At 46.8% G+C, this 16556-nt stretch overlaps 2 protein-coding genes across 20 annotated transcripts in view; one reads left to right on the top strand and one right to left on the bottom strand.

Annotated features, from left to right (window-relative positions):
* Window positions 1-9479, top strand: part of RAPH1 (Ras association (RalGDS/AF-6) and pleckstrin homology domains 1) — a 79257-nt gene extending 69778 nt beyond the window's left edge. For both annotated transcript variants that reach the window (XM_036386496.1, XM_054515385.1), the window contains one exon: window positions 1492-9479. In XM_036386496.1, the coding sequence (XP_036242389.1) occupies window positions 1492-3462 (1971 nt within the window). In that variant the 3' untranslated portion in view covers window positions 3463-9479. The remainder of the gene's footprint in view (window positions 1-1491) is intronic.
* Window positions 9480-10125: 646 nt separating this feature from the next.
* ABI2 (abl interactor 2) overlaps window positions 10126-16556 on the bottom strand; it is a 64881-nt gene continuing 58450 nt past the window's right edge. For all 18 annotated transcript variants that reach the window (XM_054515470.1, XM_054515468.1, XM_054515464.1 and 15 more), the window contains one exon: window positions 10126-16235. In XM_054515470.1, coding sequence (XP_054371445.1) covers window positions 16060-16235 — 176 coding nt within the window. In that variant the 3' untranslated portion in view covers window positions 10126-16059. The remainder of the gene's footprint in view (window positions 16236-16556) is intronic.

Raw genomic sequence — 16556 nt, forward strand, 5'->3', positions numbered from 1 at the left:
TCAGGTGTCAAAAGTGAAGCTCAGCACAACTAAGGGCAGCACACCCAGGGTGCCTTATACAGGGCACAATTAAGGTCAGGTGGTGCTAATTGAAAATTCATTAACCTGGGTGATTGAGGGAATGGGAATTTACAGACTAACACTTGCAAGAGATGAAGATTTCTGTTTTGTAATGTGAACACCTTGATCCAGACCTGTTAATATTTTTGCCTTCCAGACCTAATGTGACAGGCAGAGGCATACCCCATGTTTGTTGTAAAATCACTGTTTATTGCTTCTGACTCTAATCCTTTGATGGAGTTCTGCACAGGCAGACACTGCACACCTGTGTTTAGAACAAAGCAATATGCAAATGTGTTCTTCCCGTGCAGATGAGCCTAATTGGGCTTACTTATTGCAAAGTATCTACTAATAAGGTATAGGTACCCAGTGTGGTCAGTCACTGTGGTGGTGGTGTATTTCTAATGCATGTTTCTGTGCTGTGCACTGTAAAATTCACAACTTGGCTTGTAGCCAAAACACGTTGTATAAGGAGGATGTTTATAAATTTGAGTAATGCAATTGTCATTTTAATTTTTTAAGAAGAATGTAGGCTTACAGTTTTTGAGAAACAACTTAACTTGAGCACAACACAAGTAGACTAAAATACTGCCTGCTGCTTTCCCATTGATCCTTCCATTAGTCGGCTTTTCCCTGTTTTTCCTTATTTTTTCTCTTTAACATATGAGTTGCATGTGTAACTTTCCTTTCCCAAGTTTACTTTGTTTTGCAGATGTCTAAACATTTCCTTCTGGGGAAGTTTTCTAGGAAAACTTGGTTCTTCTTCTTCCCTATTTTTTCCTTGCCAGTCATGGATAGTAGAGCATGTGAAGGAAAAATATCTCAGTACTATTCCTGCAGAGCTTGCTCTCAGTGTGTTTTAGAGCAGTTCAGGATTTCTACATTTTGTAACACTGAACAGTATAAGGCCTGAACTAACAGATGTAAGGATTTGACATGCTCTGGGAGACTGTGTGTGGTTTGATTCCAGTCATACTGCGCTGAGATGTCTACAGAGCCTCTGGCTCTGCCTCGGTCACGGCCTGGGCTGCTCGGGGGGGCTCTGTTTGGGTCATTACGCTTGTCCAAAGCAGGCCGGTAGTTCTCACTGGGTCCCACTGCCTGCCCCAGGGCAGTAACAAGGCTGCTGGTGTATTTTCCCTCTGTCAGCAGCTTCGCTTGGAGCAGAACTGGCTCCAGTGATTTTTGTTGTCTCTCCTCCCAGCCTGCCCCATCCCCTTGCATGGTCCCGGCTTGTCAGTGTATGGAATTGTCTCTTGCTCCAGTGTTTTGCTAATAATTCTTGCATGCTGTAATCTGCCACTTAATTTTTAATGTTGGGCACATTTAGACCTTCACTTTATAATCTCTTTGTCTCTTTCTCTCTCTCCCTCCTTCCCTCTCTCTTCTTTTTCTCCCTTTCCACTTTCACTAAAAATCCCTTCCCCATAGGCCCGAGTGGAGCCTGCAGGTCGGCCCTTCATGTCTGTCGCAGCCCCCGTGTCCCCGCAGACGAAAGCGGTGACGCCCTACACAGCGTCGCAGCCCTCCCCGCCGCTGCCACCGCCCCCGCCGCCGCCCCCTCCGCCCCCGCCGCCGCCGCCCCCTCCGCCCCCGCCCCTGCCCAGCCAGGCCGCCCCGTCCGCGGGCTCGCCCGCCACCATGTTCGTCAAGTACAGCACCATCACCCGGCTGCAGAACGCGGCCCAGCACGGCGGCCCTTTTTCCAAAGCCCCTGCTGTGCAGCAGGCCCCGCCGCCGCCCCCGCCCTCGGCAAAGCCTCAGATCCTGGTGCCCCCCAACGGGGTCATGCCGCCCCCCCCGCCCCCACCGCCGCCCCCCACACCGGGCTCGGCCATGGCACAGCTGAAGCCGGCACCTTGTGCCCCCTCCGTGCCGCAGTTCACTCCACCACCGCCGCCCCCCAAGATACATCAGGTCCAACCAAATATAAGCCAGGCCGCTGTTGCCTCCGCGTTGCCACCACCGCCTCCTCCTGTGCCTGCCCCACCACCACCCCAGGCACCCCCAAAGCCTGTCATGGCAGCTCTGCCCCCTCAGCCTAGCGGGAAGGCAGCATCACCAGGGGTCACACATGTCACTCCCCCTGTGACTGCAGCCTTGCCCCTTGCAATAAAGAAACAACCAAGTGTCACTTCTCCCCAGGTGCCTCCTCTGCCCCCGGCCCCTCCTGGCCCCACTCCCCCTGCAACATTCCCAAAGCAGCAGAGTTTCTCAGTAAAGCCTCCTCCGTCCCCTCAGTCCCCAGTGCCATCGGTGGTGAAGCAGATAGTCAGCCAGTTCCCCCCTCCTCCCACGCCACCTGCCACTGAGCCCCAGCCTCTGAAACCCCTTCCACTGAGTGTGGCTCCACAGTCGCCTCCAGCAGTGAAGGCAAAGCCCAAATGGCAGCCTGCTGCTGCTCCTTCACCAGATTTCCCCCCTCCTCCACCAGAGAGCAGTTTAGTGTTTCCTCCTCCACCTCCTTCCCCAGCTTCCTCTGCAGGTTCTCCCCCGCCTGACAAATCAGGGTCTCCGGTAAAAAAGGCCGGCAAGACATCAAGCCCCGGAGGGAAGAAACCACCTCCAACACCTCAACGCAACTCCAGCATCAAGTCCACAAGCTCCGCTGAGTACCATGAGTCCAAGAGGCCTTCAGTGGACCGCCTTGTCAGCAAATTTGCACACTCCCCAGAGCCATCAGGATCTCCTTCCAAGGAGTCATCGCCTCCTCCAGCCCCTCCAAAGCCAGGAAAGCTCAACCTTTCTGGTGTGAGCCTGCCCATTGTCCTTCCACAAGGGGGGATGCCAGCCAAGGCTTCTGCTACAAGCGTGTCTGGAAAGGAACCTGTGGTTGAATTCCCTTCACCACCATCCGATTCAGATTTCCCACCACCACCCCCTGAAATAGATCTTCCTCCCCCTCCAGTAGAAATTCCATCTGTGTTTTCAGGCAGCACCTCTCCAAAAGTCGCTGTTGTAAATCCCCAGCCGCAGGCGTGGTCAAAACCATCTGTGAAAAAAGCCCCACCACCCACACGGCCCAAGCGGAACGACAGCACCCGACTGACACAGGCAGAGGTTGCGGAGCCCCCAGGGTCAGCTGGCCCACAAGTGCCCACCTCACCCAAGTCCAGCCTTAGCGTTCAGCCGGGATTCCTGGCAGACCTCAACCGGACGCTGCAGCGGAAATCCATCACCCGGCACGGCTCGCTCTCCTCCGCGCGCATGTCCAGAACGGAGCCCACGGCCACCATGGACGACATGGCCCTGCCTCCGCCACCGCCAGAGCTGCTGGCTGACCAGCAGAAGACCAGCAGTTTTGGGGGCAGTCATATATCTGGCTATGCAACATTACGGAGGGGGCCGCCCCCCGCGCCCCCCAAAAGGGATCAGAACACCAAGCTGTCACGGGACTGGTAGTCAGTCCCCAGATCCAGTGCTCTCCATGACTTGTGGGCTGCTGTGATCGGCCAGCCCATGGTCCCGTGCACGTGGAGAGGATGTGGGGATGTGGATGACAGCCCCATTAAAAGAGGTGATCTCAAACTGCAGCTATGGCTAAATGTAAAGACATTCCCCTTTCATGGCTAGGTTAAGAAAGATGGGGGCGTAGGGATGTTGATACTTTATTGGGAAAAGTGGGTAGAGAGGTGTTGGCTTCATTCTTTCAGTTTCTTTTACCCTCCTTATGGATTGGACCAAACCCCCATTTTCTTACTTTTTCTGCATTTAGGGGAGGGGGAGGGAGATAATTTTTTTGTAGTGTCTGTCCACGTGAGACATGTTTGTGCATGTATAATAAGTGTAGGTATATAATATATTGTGATATATTTCGTCGCAATTATAGAAGATAACCAGAATGTTTTTGTAGAACCGTATTTATTGTTTCAGTCAGTATATTATCTGGAATCGGACTCTAACTGGTCAAATCTTACCATAAAGATGGAGATGTAGGGGGCACTTTAAAGAAAGGAAATAAAAAACTCAGACCCACAAACTTCTCAGCAGTTTGTGGTGGGTAAATTCTGCAAAGCTGAGGTGTTCGGCTGGTAACTGTATGTTGTCCATTGATTGAAAAGTACAGATGAAACATACCAAAACATTCTGGTCATAATACTACTGAAAATGAGTATGTTCAGAGGAAAGAAATAGATTTTATATATAGTGGGCTGGAGTGAAATATATTTATACTATAAAGAGCCTCCCCCTCCTTTCAAATAGTTTAAAAATATACACTGATAGAAATTATTTCAAACTTATTTGTCCATGCAGTTAAGTACGATAAATATATATTATTCCAAACCATTATGCATTCTAACTGATAATAGGCTCAATCATTTGTTTCTATGGCTCAAGATGAATATATTTGTGTTAACCCCTTCTGAAAGCTGCCAGGACTCCTGCAATTGAAAATCCTGCCAACCCCCAAGGCTGACCCGCGCCGATCCGTGAGCTGTCCGTGTAACTCTTACCCTGAGTGAACAGGTAGGTTTCTGTAGAAAGTGCTGTGCGCTCACACAGGCATGCACAGCGTCCAGTCTCACCTGCTCTGGGCCTGGTAAGATGTAGTGTCTTCACAAAGTGTCTGGAAATGTGTGAAGAAAGTGTTGTCATTGACTGGAAATTGTCAGGAAACTTTCCCTTCTGGAAAGAGAGAAGGGAGCAGCAATTTCAGGACAAGCAGAGTAGGAATTCTCTTTGACCTGCCAGAGACTGTGACCAGTGCATTAACCTGTATTACAAAGTTGCACTTCTAGCTGTCAAGGAAGAAGACTGGGAAAAAAACAACCTTAAAGAGGCAATAACATTTGCTAAGAATTTCATCTAAGGGCCCATATGATTATAAAGTAGACTATTGATTTGCTTGGTTTTTGTTAGTCACTGATTTACAATCGGTCACCACATCAAGCATGAATGACAGTCCTTTTTCTTCAGTAGCTACTTCAGTAGCTTGATTGTACAGTCTTACCCACATACTCAGACCTTGTGATAAGGTAGTGTAAGTGGTCTTATGTATCACTGCACATTCCTTGCAGACTGGTGGGACACAGCCTTTGTAAAACAACTAAAATACTTGGACTGTAACTACCCCCATCCAGCTGTTACAGCTTCCCTTGTCAGCATGGGGATATTGTCAATACATAGTATCAACAGACTCATAGGGCAAATAATTTCACTGTTTGCCTACTTTTTCTTCAAAAACAAACTTTAAATGCTTTCTTTTTCCCAAAGAATGAAACAAAGACAGCAGCTTGACCTGGCAGTATCTTCACATGTGTAAAACCAATAAAAGTAATCTTTCATTAAAGTAATTCAGGATGATACATTTAAGAAATATTGTGACAGTGTCCCCCATTCCCTTTTTTTTAATAACTTTTTTTTTTAAGTCCAAATAATGAAATAAATGTCTTTGTGAATATTTTATGAATAGGAAAAAAAGTTTTGCTAATTTGAGGTGGAAAATTACACATCTATAACTATATAGTTTTAAATAGGTGCATCATGAAAAGAGAAGAATTAGTGGTGCTGTCTCTGCTGAACTGTTTCATATGATTTTTTTAAAATCTGTTTCAGCACCTCTGGAAATTGTTTTAATATTTCAGACTAGATTTTTTGAGCAATAAGAGTATATACCATTATGTGCATTTTTAAAGCACTGCTATGGAAAGGCACTTTTTTGTATCTTTCAAATTGTTCACCAAGTTTTGTTTCTACTATTTTTGTGCTTACAAAGTGTCCTTAAAAGCATTTGCATTGTTATTTTAAGCATGCTCAGTGTAGCTGGTGACTAACTTCACAGGAGGGTTGTTAAGCTATACTGCAGTTCATGGGTGCTGTAATTTTCACGTTGCTCCTCCTGCTGCTGTGCGCAGCTCCTGGGGCTCAGACACGCCAGAGGGCAAAAGGTGCTCGCTACAGCTGTAGCTGCTGTGCCCTTAGCCATGATGGGGAGGGGGGCACGTTCTCCTGCTCCTGGCAACATGCGCTCCCAGGTGAGAGCAGTCAGGGAATTCTGCTTGCCCCATCTGCTTTTCGTTTCCCAAGACAGCCTTACTGGTGTGTGTCACTTCCAGCCCTTTTACTGTAGCTCATTCAGTGCGGGTACCTCTGGGCTTTGGACTTGGCGCATCAATTTTCTGAGTGCAATTTCTTCAGAGGCATTTCAGCTTTGTTCTCGTTTTTTTGTGCCCACATTTATTTCCCTGATATCTCTCCCTAGACAATTAATCCATGCAGGCTGCCCACAGCTTGCTGGGAGACAGTTGTGCAACTCTGAAGTCTGCAGCAAAAAGAATGAATATCAGCAAAGGTGGCACCCTGTGTTCCTTCTAGTTAGAGTTTCCTTCCTAAGGCAGTGGTGATCCAGTGAGTGGCTGCTGCTTGCTTTCTCTCAGCTGAGCATGGAAATTTGGCTACAGTGTGCTTCAGACAACCTGATTGCCTTTTCAGGTTATGAGTTACCCCCCACTGTAACTTGCTTTTCCAGTATATTTACTGATTTTGTGACAGTGAATATTTACACCTTATTTTGCAAGTAAGTTGTTTTCCCCCCATGTGCAGTCATCTCATAATTGCACCATAATATTTATTAAATCAGAAAATTAAGGGGCTGGATTTCAGACACCCAGGAAGAGGCTTCCTGCTACAAATATGGGCAGTAATACTTTTGGCAGTTTTAAAATGGGCATGTGAAGGCTGAGTGTTCATACTCCAGACACAAAAGTGCTTTGATCTCAAAATACACAGAGTGTACAGCTGCAGTTGCATTTCATGAGGCAGAGCACAGGGTGGCCACTTGTTAAGGTGGCTGTCAGAGGACCCTGCTGCTGCAAGGGCACCTGAGAGGGCTCAGCTGTGTTCGTTAATCTTTTCCACATTCAGTCTTCATTTCCCCTCTGCTCTGCAGCGTAGCATCCACCTCTGAGTAGCAGAACCACGTGTCTGTGCCCACAGCCCAGGTGTAGAAAGCAGGGAGCTATTCTCAGATGCTTACATCACCATTCAGGTGCTGGGGAGTTGCTTTGAAAGGGAAAATTAGGCTCTTCTAGCAGCACTAGGCTTAGATGAGAAGTTACTTTTAAAACTAAAAGAAACCACAGGTTCTAAACAAACCATAGGTAACATGTTTCAGGTGGCCATGCTTGGGGCCGTTAGTCTTTTAACATCTGTAGCTGGGAGAGGAAGTTAGGCACAAGTGTTTGAATCACTCTCTTACTTTCTATGGAAGAGGAAGTTTCCTGCTTCACCCTGCACAGTGGTTTCCTCCTGTGGCAAACCACCCCTGACTGCTCTGACTTGGTGATGACCTCAAAGCCAAAGAGCTCCTCTCCTGAGCTTACTCTGCACTTGTCTGCAGGGCAACAGTGAGGGACACATCAGGGAAACAAAGTGCTGGTACCTGGATTATTTGGTTTCAGGTCTGAGGGGAGAGGAAGCAGTTTTTTCAACAAGTGCATTTTAGCATTTACTGTTCTGGGCTTGCATATTTATAGGTTTTCTAATTCCTTCTTCCTGTGCCCTTAGGCAACCAGATAAATCATATCAGCTCAGAGATAAAGTGTGGCCAGTCTTCCTCTCACTTAAATTTTTTTTTCCACAGTTTAAGGAACCAAAAGTGCCATTTCAACAGCAGAAGGGCAAAAAGAAATTTTCTGCTTTTTACAGAAAACAGCATAGAACCAAATTGTTTTGCTACAGTGGTACTATCGCAGGTAAATTTGTTTCATATTCCAAATAAGATTATTAGTGGGTCCTAATATGAGTATTATTTCAACTAGTGTCATGTTAAAATCAGTTGCACTCCAGAAAAGCAGTATGAATTCCCGGCAGAAGGTAGTGAGGATGAAGCCAGAACATGGGAACTTGGTTGGTTGCTGGGGTTTTTTTCCTTATAGCATTACTAAGGTGTAGATTACATACTCAGTCACACAGTGCTCCTCAGCTGCAGGTGAGTCTTACTGCTTTGGGGCCCATTTGTAGCACCTGGTGTCGAGCTCTGCATTTATTCCCTTGCACCACTGGGACAGACTCCAAACCAGAGAGGATTTTAACACTATAAGGGATAGTTTCTCTTGGATTTTTTTGCCACATGCTGATGGGGTTTTAAGCTTTATTTTGGAATTCTGAGTTTGTCTAAGCTGAGTAATTTTCCTTTCTGAATTTTCTTTCCTTGAATTAAAAAATACCCATGAAGGGGCAAAAAAAAAACCAACAAACCCATCAGGGTTTTGTTGCAGGGGCAGCACTCACTAATACCGTGACACAGGCTTGGTCTAGTTGTGAGAAGTTTAAGACACTAAACTGCAAGCGAGATGAAAAACACACGCTAATTACTCTAATTGCTACTAACCAACCACGGGGAAAACAGTGACTTGGGTGATGGCCATTTGGTGCTCTGAGGCAGTCGGTGGGGCAGGGACTCCATGAGCTCTCTGCTCAGCAGATGGATCTTGGGTAAAGGGGAGGTAGAGAAGGTAGAAGACTTGAAGGAACAGGAACTAGTGCTGTAGAAATTAATGAGAAGGACCTTCCGTAACAGATTGTGGACACTACACCCCCTTATTTAAATGCTTGAAGGCAGCTTGTCTTTTAGGAGATTTTGGAACTCTACCAGTTGTTACAGTGGAAAATAATTTCTTTCCAGCTTTCCCAAGATGCCAAAGATGCATTCTGAGCTAAATTCCAGGTATGCAGATGTGTGTACACCAGTCTCTTGTTGCCAGGGGTCTCATACTGCTGATCTCTAGCACATGTCTGGTGAGACAACAGGGTGCCACTCTTAGATGTTGTGTGTCCCTTGCCTTTAACCAACACTGGGAACGGGGTACACACTTGTCACGGACAGTTTAGCAAACAAAGCTGTGCCCATGGCACCCTGCTGGCTGATTTGGTGCAGCACAATAATGCTTGTACTTCTAAAAGAAAAACTAAATGTTTTGTCATGAGTTGTAATTGGAAATCTTAGGCCTCCTAGTGGACTGCGGTGGACCAGAAATGAACTGGAGCAGCAGTTTTGTTTATAGCTTACACAAATTGTTACCAGTCACTAGGAATATTCTGTATAATACTGGAGATGCAAGTGTAAGAAGTGTCATTGCAATGATGATTTGTCTGTGCAGCAAACTTGTGCTGAGTGCTGTAAATACATTCATGTTTACTGCTTTAAAAAGAAAATTGCACATTTTATCTTTCAATGGGATTGCCTCCCCTCTTCTTCCCTTTCCAAACAGAAAAAAAAAAAAAATCAAAGCTCTTTTAGACTGATAGTGTCAGGTTGGGGGGAGCTTTGCCATATTATAAATATATATAAATATATGTATAAATATACTTTTTTAAGCATGAGAGAGGACAAGAGAAATACTACATTATAGAGTACCCAATATAGATCATTATACAATGGAATATGCACAATTCAATAAAGATGTAGTTAAATTTAATAGCCTGTTTTAATCCTGTGTTTTGCAATTTTCCTTTTTCATGAGCTCAGACCCACATTGTGTTTTCAGGTCACCAGTGGTTCCTCTCGGTGCGAGTCAGGTAGGTGATGGCCCACAGCTGTATGCCATTCCTGTGCTCACTCCCAAGGAAACTGCTGCTGCTCCTTTGCACAGTTCTTTCCGCTGGCTCAGAGCTGGCTGGAGCAGCCAGGCGCTGCACACCAGTTACAGGGCTGAATTGGAGCCCGTGGGAAGGCTCCCCTTTCCCATCTGCTCCTTGCTCGGCCTTGCAGAGCGCTGGCCAGCTCAGCTCACACGGAACAGCTGCTGGCTGGTAAGTGCTGCTGTGGCCCCGCTCTGGGGGCTGTGGGAACCTGCCTGGGAAATGCTCTCAGCCTCAGCCTGCGGCCCTCAGCAGCAGAGGTTTGAGAATGACAGTAGTGAGTGCAGGCAAGGGGCAGTCCCACAGAGGGTGAGGAGCTGCTGAAGGCAGCAGTTGCCAAGGTTTGTACCTTTGCTGTGGGCAGAGCTGTGCTCAGAGAGCCTCGGGGACAGGCTCCTGCACGCACAAGCCACGATCCCTGGCCCTGCTGCTTTGAAGTGTGGAGCCAAAGACAAGAATTGTGACACGCTCACAGAACACATGGAGGTGTGCTTTGTTCTTTTTATTTAGGGCTCATAACAAGAGGGTTTAGTACACAGCAACAATTAATTCCAAGTACAATTAAAAAAATTTAAAAATTGGGTTTTGCACTCACTGGAAGGTGGTTCAAATGGCACACACACTAAACGTTACTGGCGGCATACAGCTCCCCAGAGTCCTGTGGGCTTGGTCATTTACAGTGGGCTCTGCATCCATCCACTGCAGCAGCAGTGCCAAAAGCAAAAGCAGAGCGTGCTGCTCCAACTGCAAACCAAAGGGGGGGGTATCTGCTTTCAGAAAAAAGTGCATGGACAAAATCCATGTTAGACACTGACATCTCCAGAGAATTCATAGAAACTACTTGTCCATGCAAGTTGCAAAAGACACTTTTTCAAATGTGAAAAGAAGCACTTGTTCTTTACAAAAAATCTCGGACATGTCAGCACTTACAGAGGCGCTGTAATGGAAATAAATTTGTACATAGCTCTTCCTATTAGTCAATAGTTGTAGGATTCTTCAGAGGGGTAAAGAGAAACTGGAATAAATGTACTGCACCCATTTCAGCAGGGTCCCCATGTCTGTGTTCAGCAGGGTCCTGGGTGTAGGCTTACCCCTGGACAGCAGGCCCCTGCTGCCATCACTGTCTTGAAATATGTCTTGTAATAAGCACAGGTGCTAATAAAGTTAGTACATTTAGAGTACCAAAAAAACCCCCAAACCTCTTCCTCCATTAGCTGAAGATTACACAAAACACATGTGTGGGGTTTTTTCCAAATGAAAGTAGCAGAACACCATGATCTGTGAATTACTCTTTTTAACAGCAGTTCTCAGACTGTGGCTGCATCAAGCTTTCAGCATGTCCCCGTGGATATGAGGTGGGGGTCTTACTATGCTTAAAGTTCTAACATCAGAAGTAGGTAAATAGGACTGTTACTGCACATTGACTTCAGCTACTCTGGGGGGGAAAATCCCCAACACAAACCACACGTTGTTCCCTTCTTGTACTGTTCTGACCTCTGTGTAATAACCATTTTATCCACAAAATGCAGCCGTGCCAAATACTGGGAGATGCCAGAAACTGGGGAGGGTGAATACACCTGTAAGCACGGTAAATTCTTGTAACTGGCACCCCAGAAGCCGTAGCCCAGGATCCTGCTGGTACTCGGTTTCCACCACCACCTTCCCTAGAGGTTAGTGTTGTAAGTACTTGCCTTAGTGAATGCAACAGTGTTGTACCTTTTCTACTGCCACGGTTGCCAACACAGGTCCTGAAGTCTCTGCATGGGGTTTGTAATACTGCCTGAAATGCTGCAGTGCCTTCACCAGTGACTCTCCATACTCTGAATGTAACTACTGCTCTTAGTAAAGCCACAGCACCACAGTCTAACAGCATCCTCTAAGCAGCTTCCAAGAAGGACCTGCAGAGAATACAGATGTCACCTGTTATACAAAATGTCCTATTGCACCTCTGGGAGGAGAAGCTCTGCAAATGCTCCCAGTTTACTAAACCACATAAAGTTCCATCCTTTCCAGAAAAGAAAACATGGAAATTTTGCTCTATGCCTGAAACTCACAGACATAACTAATAAAAAAGCAGGCTCGTTTCCAGCAGAGAGGTGCATCCACAGCATCTGTTAGGAAGTAGTGGAAGTTGCTAGGGAGAGGACAGTATTAAGTCACCATCAAGCACCGGTGGGAGGCACCACAGAAGCGCAACAGGATCAGTGCAGAGTCCTTTTCCACCTCTAGTCAACAATGTGCACATCCACAGCAGGCAGGCAGTCCACACACCCTCTGCTGGAAAAGGCTCCTCAGTCCTGCTGCTTTCCTTGCTTTCTTTTCATGATCAACTGAAACACCCCAGGTAAAAGTGGCACTTTTCAGAAGCTGCATTACTGCCACTGTCAACTTTGGCTGTCACCAAGAACCCTCAGCAGCAAGAAAAGAAAATGCCCAGCAGCTGTGAAAGGAGAACAAACTGCTCTAGCAAGAACTAGCTGGGTCTAAGCCTTTCTGGCATCCACGGGTAAGCCACCCAGCCACACACCACAGGACCTGTGGTTCACACCAGCAGACATCTCCAGACACTCTTATGACATCCAACTCAACTATCTGCAAGGATAAGCTGAATTCCAGGAACATGGTCAGCCTCCTGGTAACACACACCAAGCTGTCATCTACCTCAGGGCCAAGCCACACCTCTTGCCCTCCAGTGAGAGCTGTGGCTCTTCAGTGCCTCTGTGTGTCTGTGTCTAACCAGTCAGACCATCAAGTGATCCAGCATTGCTGCAGCTCTCTGGTGCCTGCTCCAGCCACTGAACGTGGACATGCCCTCAGGACACTCAGGCATGGAATTTGATGGTCACCCCTCCTGCCCCTCTCAGCCCTCTGCTGCAACAGCTGAGGGGAAGGGGAAAAAGAGGGGAGAGAACTGGTCAGACACATGCAACCTCAGCTCTCTCTCTTTGGCTGGAATGAAGGCACCAAAATGAACCTGCTTCAGCACTAGATGTGGACAGACTCACTCAGACTTCCTCTCATCAGGCACATGACAGAGGCAGCTGTAGTTAATAGCTTTGTCCCTGGTGCCAAGAGGAAGGAAGAAACCTTTGATACACAGTAAACCAAGGCAAAACACACCACTAGAGGATGCTGAACAATTTCTGTGCACAATGAAAACAGCTGGCTGGGCTAAGGCAGTTCTCACAAAGGGAGAAACATCTACATTTTGGCCATTCAGCACTCTTTGGGCTATGCTGGAGTGTCTCCTTCTCCCACCTCTCATGCGTACACACTCCCGCTTCAACAGCCTGTGATGCAAAACACCATGAGCTGTGGCAGCAAAACTCAGCAGTGAAGAGATGTTGTGCACCTTATTTAAAATACTGAGGTGTTTCTCCCCCAGCCCCCCATTTGCCACCCCCTTTTAAAGTAAACCTGTAAATTAAAAAGGGGTGGGGAAGAGAAGGTTTTGGACAAGGAGAAGTACAAGGGACAAAACTGGAAACACAACCCTCACTGACTTTACTAGCATGCAATCTATGTAACATTAATATACAAAGCCTGTTTACCTTGGCCTGGTCTATGACCATTACATCACATCATCCCCAAACAAGCAAAAGAATTAAAATCTGTACAAAATAAAAATATGCATAAAACTCAACAAATTTCTTTACATTAGTACTGTATAATAAAGCATAAAACCAGCAGGAGGTGACCCAGAAATTCCATCCACAGCAGTTCTTGCAGGATAAACAATTCCATGTTCTATCAGCAGGGACCAAAATAACCCCTGGCCCATCAGACCAAAGCCAGTTCTTCAGGAGCTGTCACACAGCTGGCCTGAAAGTGGAATCTCTAAGGGTTTTGTAGCCTCATCTTCTGTGCTCTGCAAGCGTTCATCTCACACTGCTCTGCTCTCATAACACAGAGAGCTTGCAAGAGGAAAAACCAGCTGACTGAAGGGAAAGCATCACACACAGTGGGAGTACACACTACCCCACCCACCTGCCAGAAGTGTTCAAGCACCGGCTCTTGCTCAAACTGGGTTAAGACAAGTTTCACTAAAGTGTGACCTGCCAGCTGCAGCTTGGGTGCACAGGCAGAGGTTCAGCTCTCACTTAAGAAATCATTAAGCTGCCCTAACAATGCATTTGAGCACTGTGGGCTCAGTTTTTGCCACAAACATATCCAAGGCAAGAGAAGCCAGGAAACCTCTGATACTCCTGGAAAACACAGCTGCCCTGTAAGCACCAAAGGCTTGTGAATGCTGCTGTTCAATCATCTTTGCTAGAAGCACCACCTCCCTGTGCCAAAAGCTTAGACCTGCCCAATGACACTAGAAACAGTTATTCCAGTGCCTGCACAACCAGTGGTTCTGGACTTGCTTCCACAGAAATGATGGGCTGAGGGAACTGAACATGGCTGCTTCTCTTGCTGCAAGAAAACTTTTCAGAGAGTAAAAGGCTTGAAGGGTATCTGTTCTGGCACTCATCCCAAACAATGCTGTCAGCTTCCAGAAAGAAGACAACGTGGATTAGCAAGGGAAAAAGTGACTTTTATCTGCACACAAGTTTCTTCAAAGTTGTCCTTCCTGCAGACTTTAACCAAGCCAGTTTCTTGTGCACTGTCACAGGAGTTCCACAAGCTCACAGCAGGTGATCACATTCCTCCATGGCCTACAAACACACCTATTTGTTTGTTCCTCTTGCCCTCTGAGCAGCTATGGCACCTCCCTGCCCAGGCTGGCACCAAATCTGCACCTCCATGCTGATACTGCACTAACTACCAAGCAAGGGGTTGGGTCAGTTACCTGTACTGGTGCCAGTGCCATCACACATCCAGCCCTGCTCTCCTGTGCACTGCTCTTTTTTAACACCAGCCTCTCCAGCTGCAGTACTTTCTCACCTTGGACAAGCTACTCTTGGTACCAGCTTGGTACCAGAACTTGGCCAGGTGACAGTCTAAAGATGCCCTTGCCCAGGAGGCTCTCAATTTGCAGGCTAACAAGACTTAAAAGGAAATGTAATTAGTTAATGGATGATATTTACCCACAGGTAACATTTAGATGTTCATAAGGGCAGATGAGTATAACCATCACTTACAGTGATCTGCTGTGTACAATCACTGAGCAGAATTAACTGAGACTAGATTAGAAAGCCAAGTATCATCACAAGGGGCTACAGAGCCTTCACTTGGTACTACTCCACCCCAAGCCACCAGTACAGCTCAAAATACCTATTATAATAAACAATGGAGAGGGCTAGGGGAAGAGCTAGGACTACTACTAGTTACTGCTTGGATTTCCATGGGAAACCAGTACACACAACAGCCCTTTTTGCTTCCACTGAAGAGATTTTGGCAACAGACATGAAGACGACAATTGCCGTTTGTCCTGCCTCTGCACAGGGCTCTCACAGTACATATGCAAATCTAGTTGTCAAGTACAAAATAGCCAATTTACAATACCTGATTGGATTTTTAAGATTATATTGTGCATAAAACTAAAGTTGGGGGCAAGTTTCTCTAGTGCAAGCAGGCATGAGTAGATTTGAACCTAAGATCACACCCCCTAGAGTTAATCCTCAGACCCCAGGAGGACCTGTAAACTTTGTTTCGCCTTCACCATCAACGTCATCTGTGAGTTCTGTTTGAACCGGCAGCAACCGTGGCAAGGAGCTCACTGTGGAGAGGAGCACAGTTACATCAGTGCAGAACACAAAACAAATATGTGGCATTCAGAAGATGAGAAATGGGGGTGGGGATCCTCTGGGCTGCAGCCATCTGAATTGTCTAAACTGAAAGGTGAGTGAATGAAAGCTGGCTCTGTGTGCCCTGGGTCAGCCTACGTGTGCAGAGCAGCTGCAGAAGTGTGTATGCTAAGGAAGCATCCAGCTATCTGGAAGGCAGTTACAGGAACGTCTCCGTGTAGAAATCCCAGTGTTTTCTAGCACTTGACTGTTCTTCCAGCTGCACAGGAGTGTAGTGTAGAAACAGGGGATGTCCACTGGCCAGTAACCTTCACCACAAGCATCCAGGACATCCCCAGTGCCAGGCACTGCTTCCAATGGTATAGTACCATGAGGGCGCACAGAACTCCTGAGACAAATCCCAAGGCCTGTCAGAAGTCAGAATTGGAGTGAAGTATGAGCTAATCAACAAGTTTGTTACATCTGAATGGGTCAGCTTAATTCAAAGTCAGATAGCTCAGGATAGCCTCTGCTGGCAGCTGAAGAGCCATTTGTTCAAACAACTCAAATCACTATTGTCTTATCATGAGGGGGAAAAAGAAAAAAAAAACCAAACCAAACCCAAAAGAGTGGTTGTTACTATTATCCTTCATTCAGTTACACTGGATGGGGCCCCAGAGGCTGGTGGAGATCTGGGAAGCCCTGACAGCTCCTGCAGCAGGAAATGCAGTGTTCTGTCCTCTGGTCTTCACTCTGAGTAATGCATGATCGATTCCACATAGTTCCCTGGGAACAGCCCCGTCACTCCATTCATGACCCCCTCATACCAGCCATCATCATTTTTCTTGATGACGTAAATGATGGCACCTTCCTGAAATGAGAGCTCATCTTCCTTGTCCTTGGTGTAGTCATAGATTGCCACCACTAGGAAAGAACAGAATGTGAGTGTTAGGAGAGCTAGGGGAGGAGGAGGAAAATGCACTGTCCCTCAGGCAGGCACTGCCTCGCGTGTGTGCGTGCCGAACGACCTGCTGAGACAGACAGTTTCTTCCACCCCCTTTTGTACAAGCTCACACTTTGAAGTACATGAGCCAGGACTCCTTTAACTCCTCTATTCTTACTATTTCCAGACCCACCAGAGGAAGTGTCCAACTGTATGATAAACTTTTGGTGTGGAACAATACAACGAGGTGGTTGTGAATCCCCATGGCTATGACCACTCAGAACTATTCCTATGTGTGCTAA

The sequence above is a fragment of the Molothrus ater genome, chromosome 7, assembly GCF_012460135.2.
Source record: "Molothrus ater isolate BHLD 08-10-18 breed brown headed cowbird chromosome 7, BPBGC_Mater_1.1, whole genome shotgun sequence".
In the NCBI taxonomy this organism is placed as follows: Eukaryota; Metazoa; Chordata; class Aves; order Passeriformes; family Icteridae; genus Molothrus; species Molothrus ater.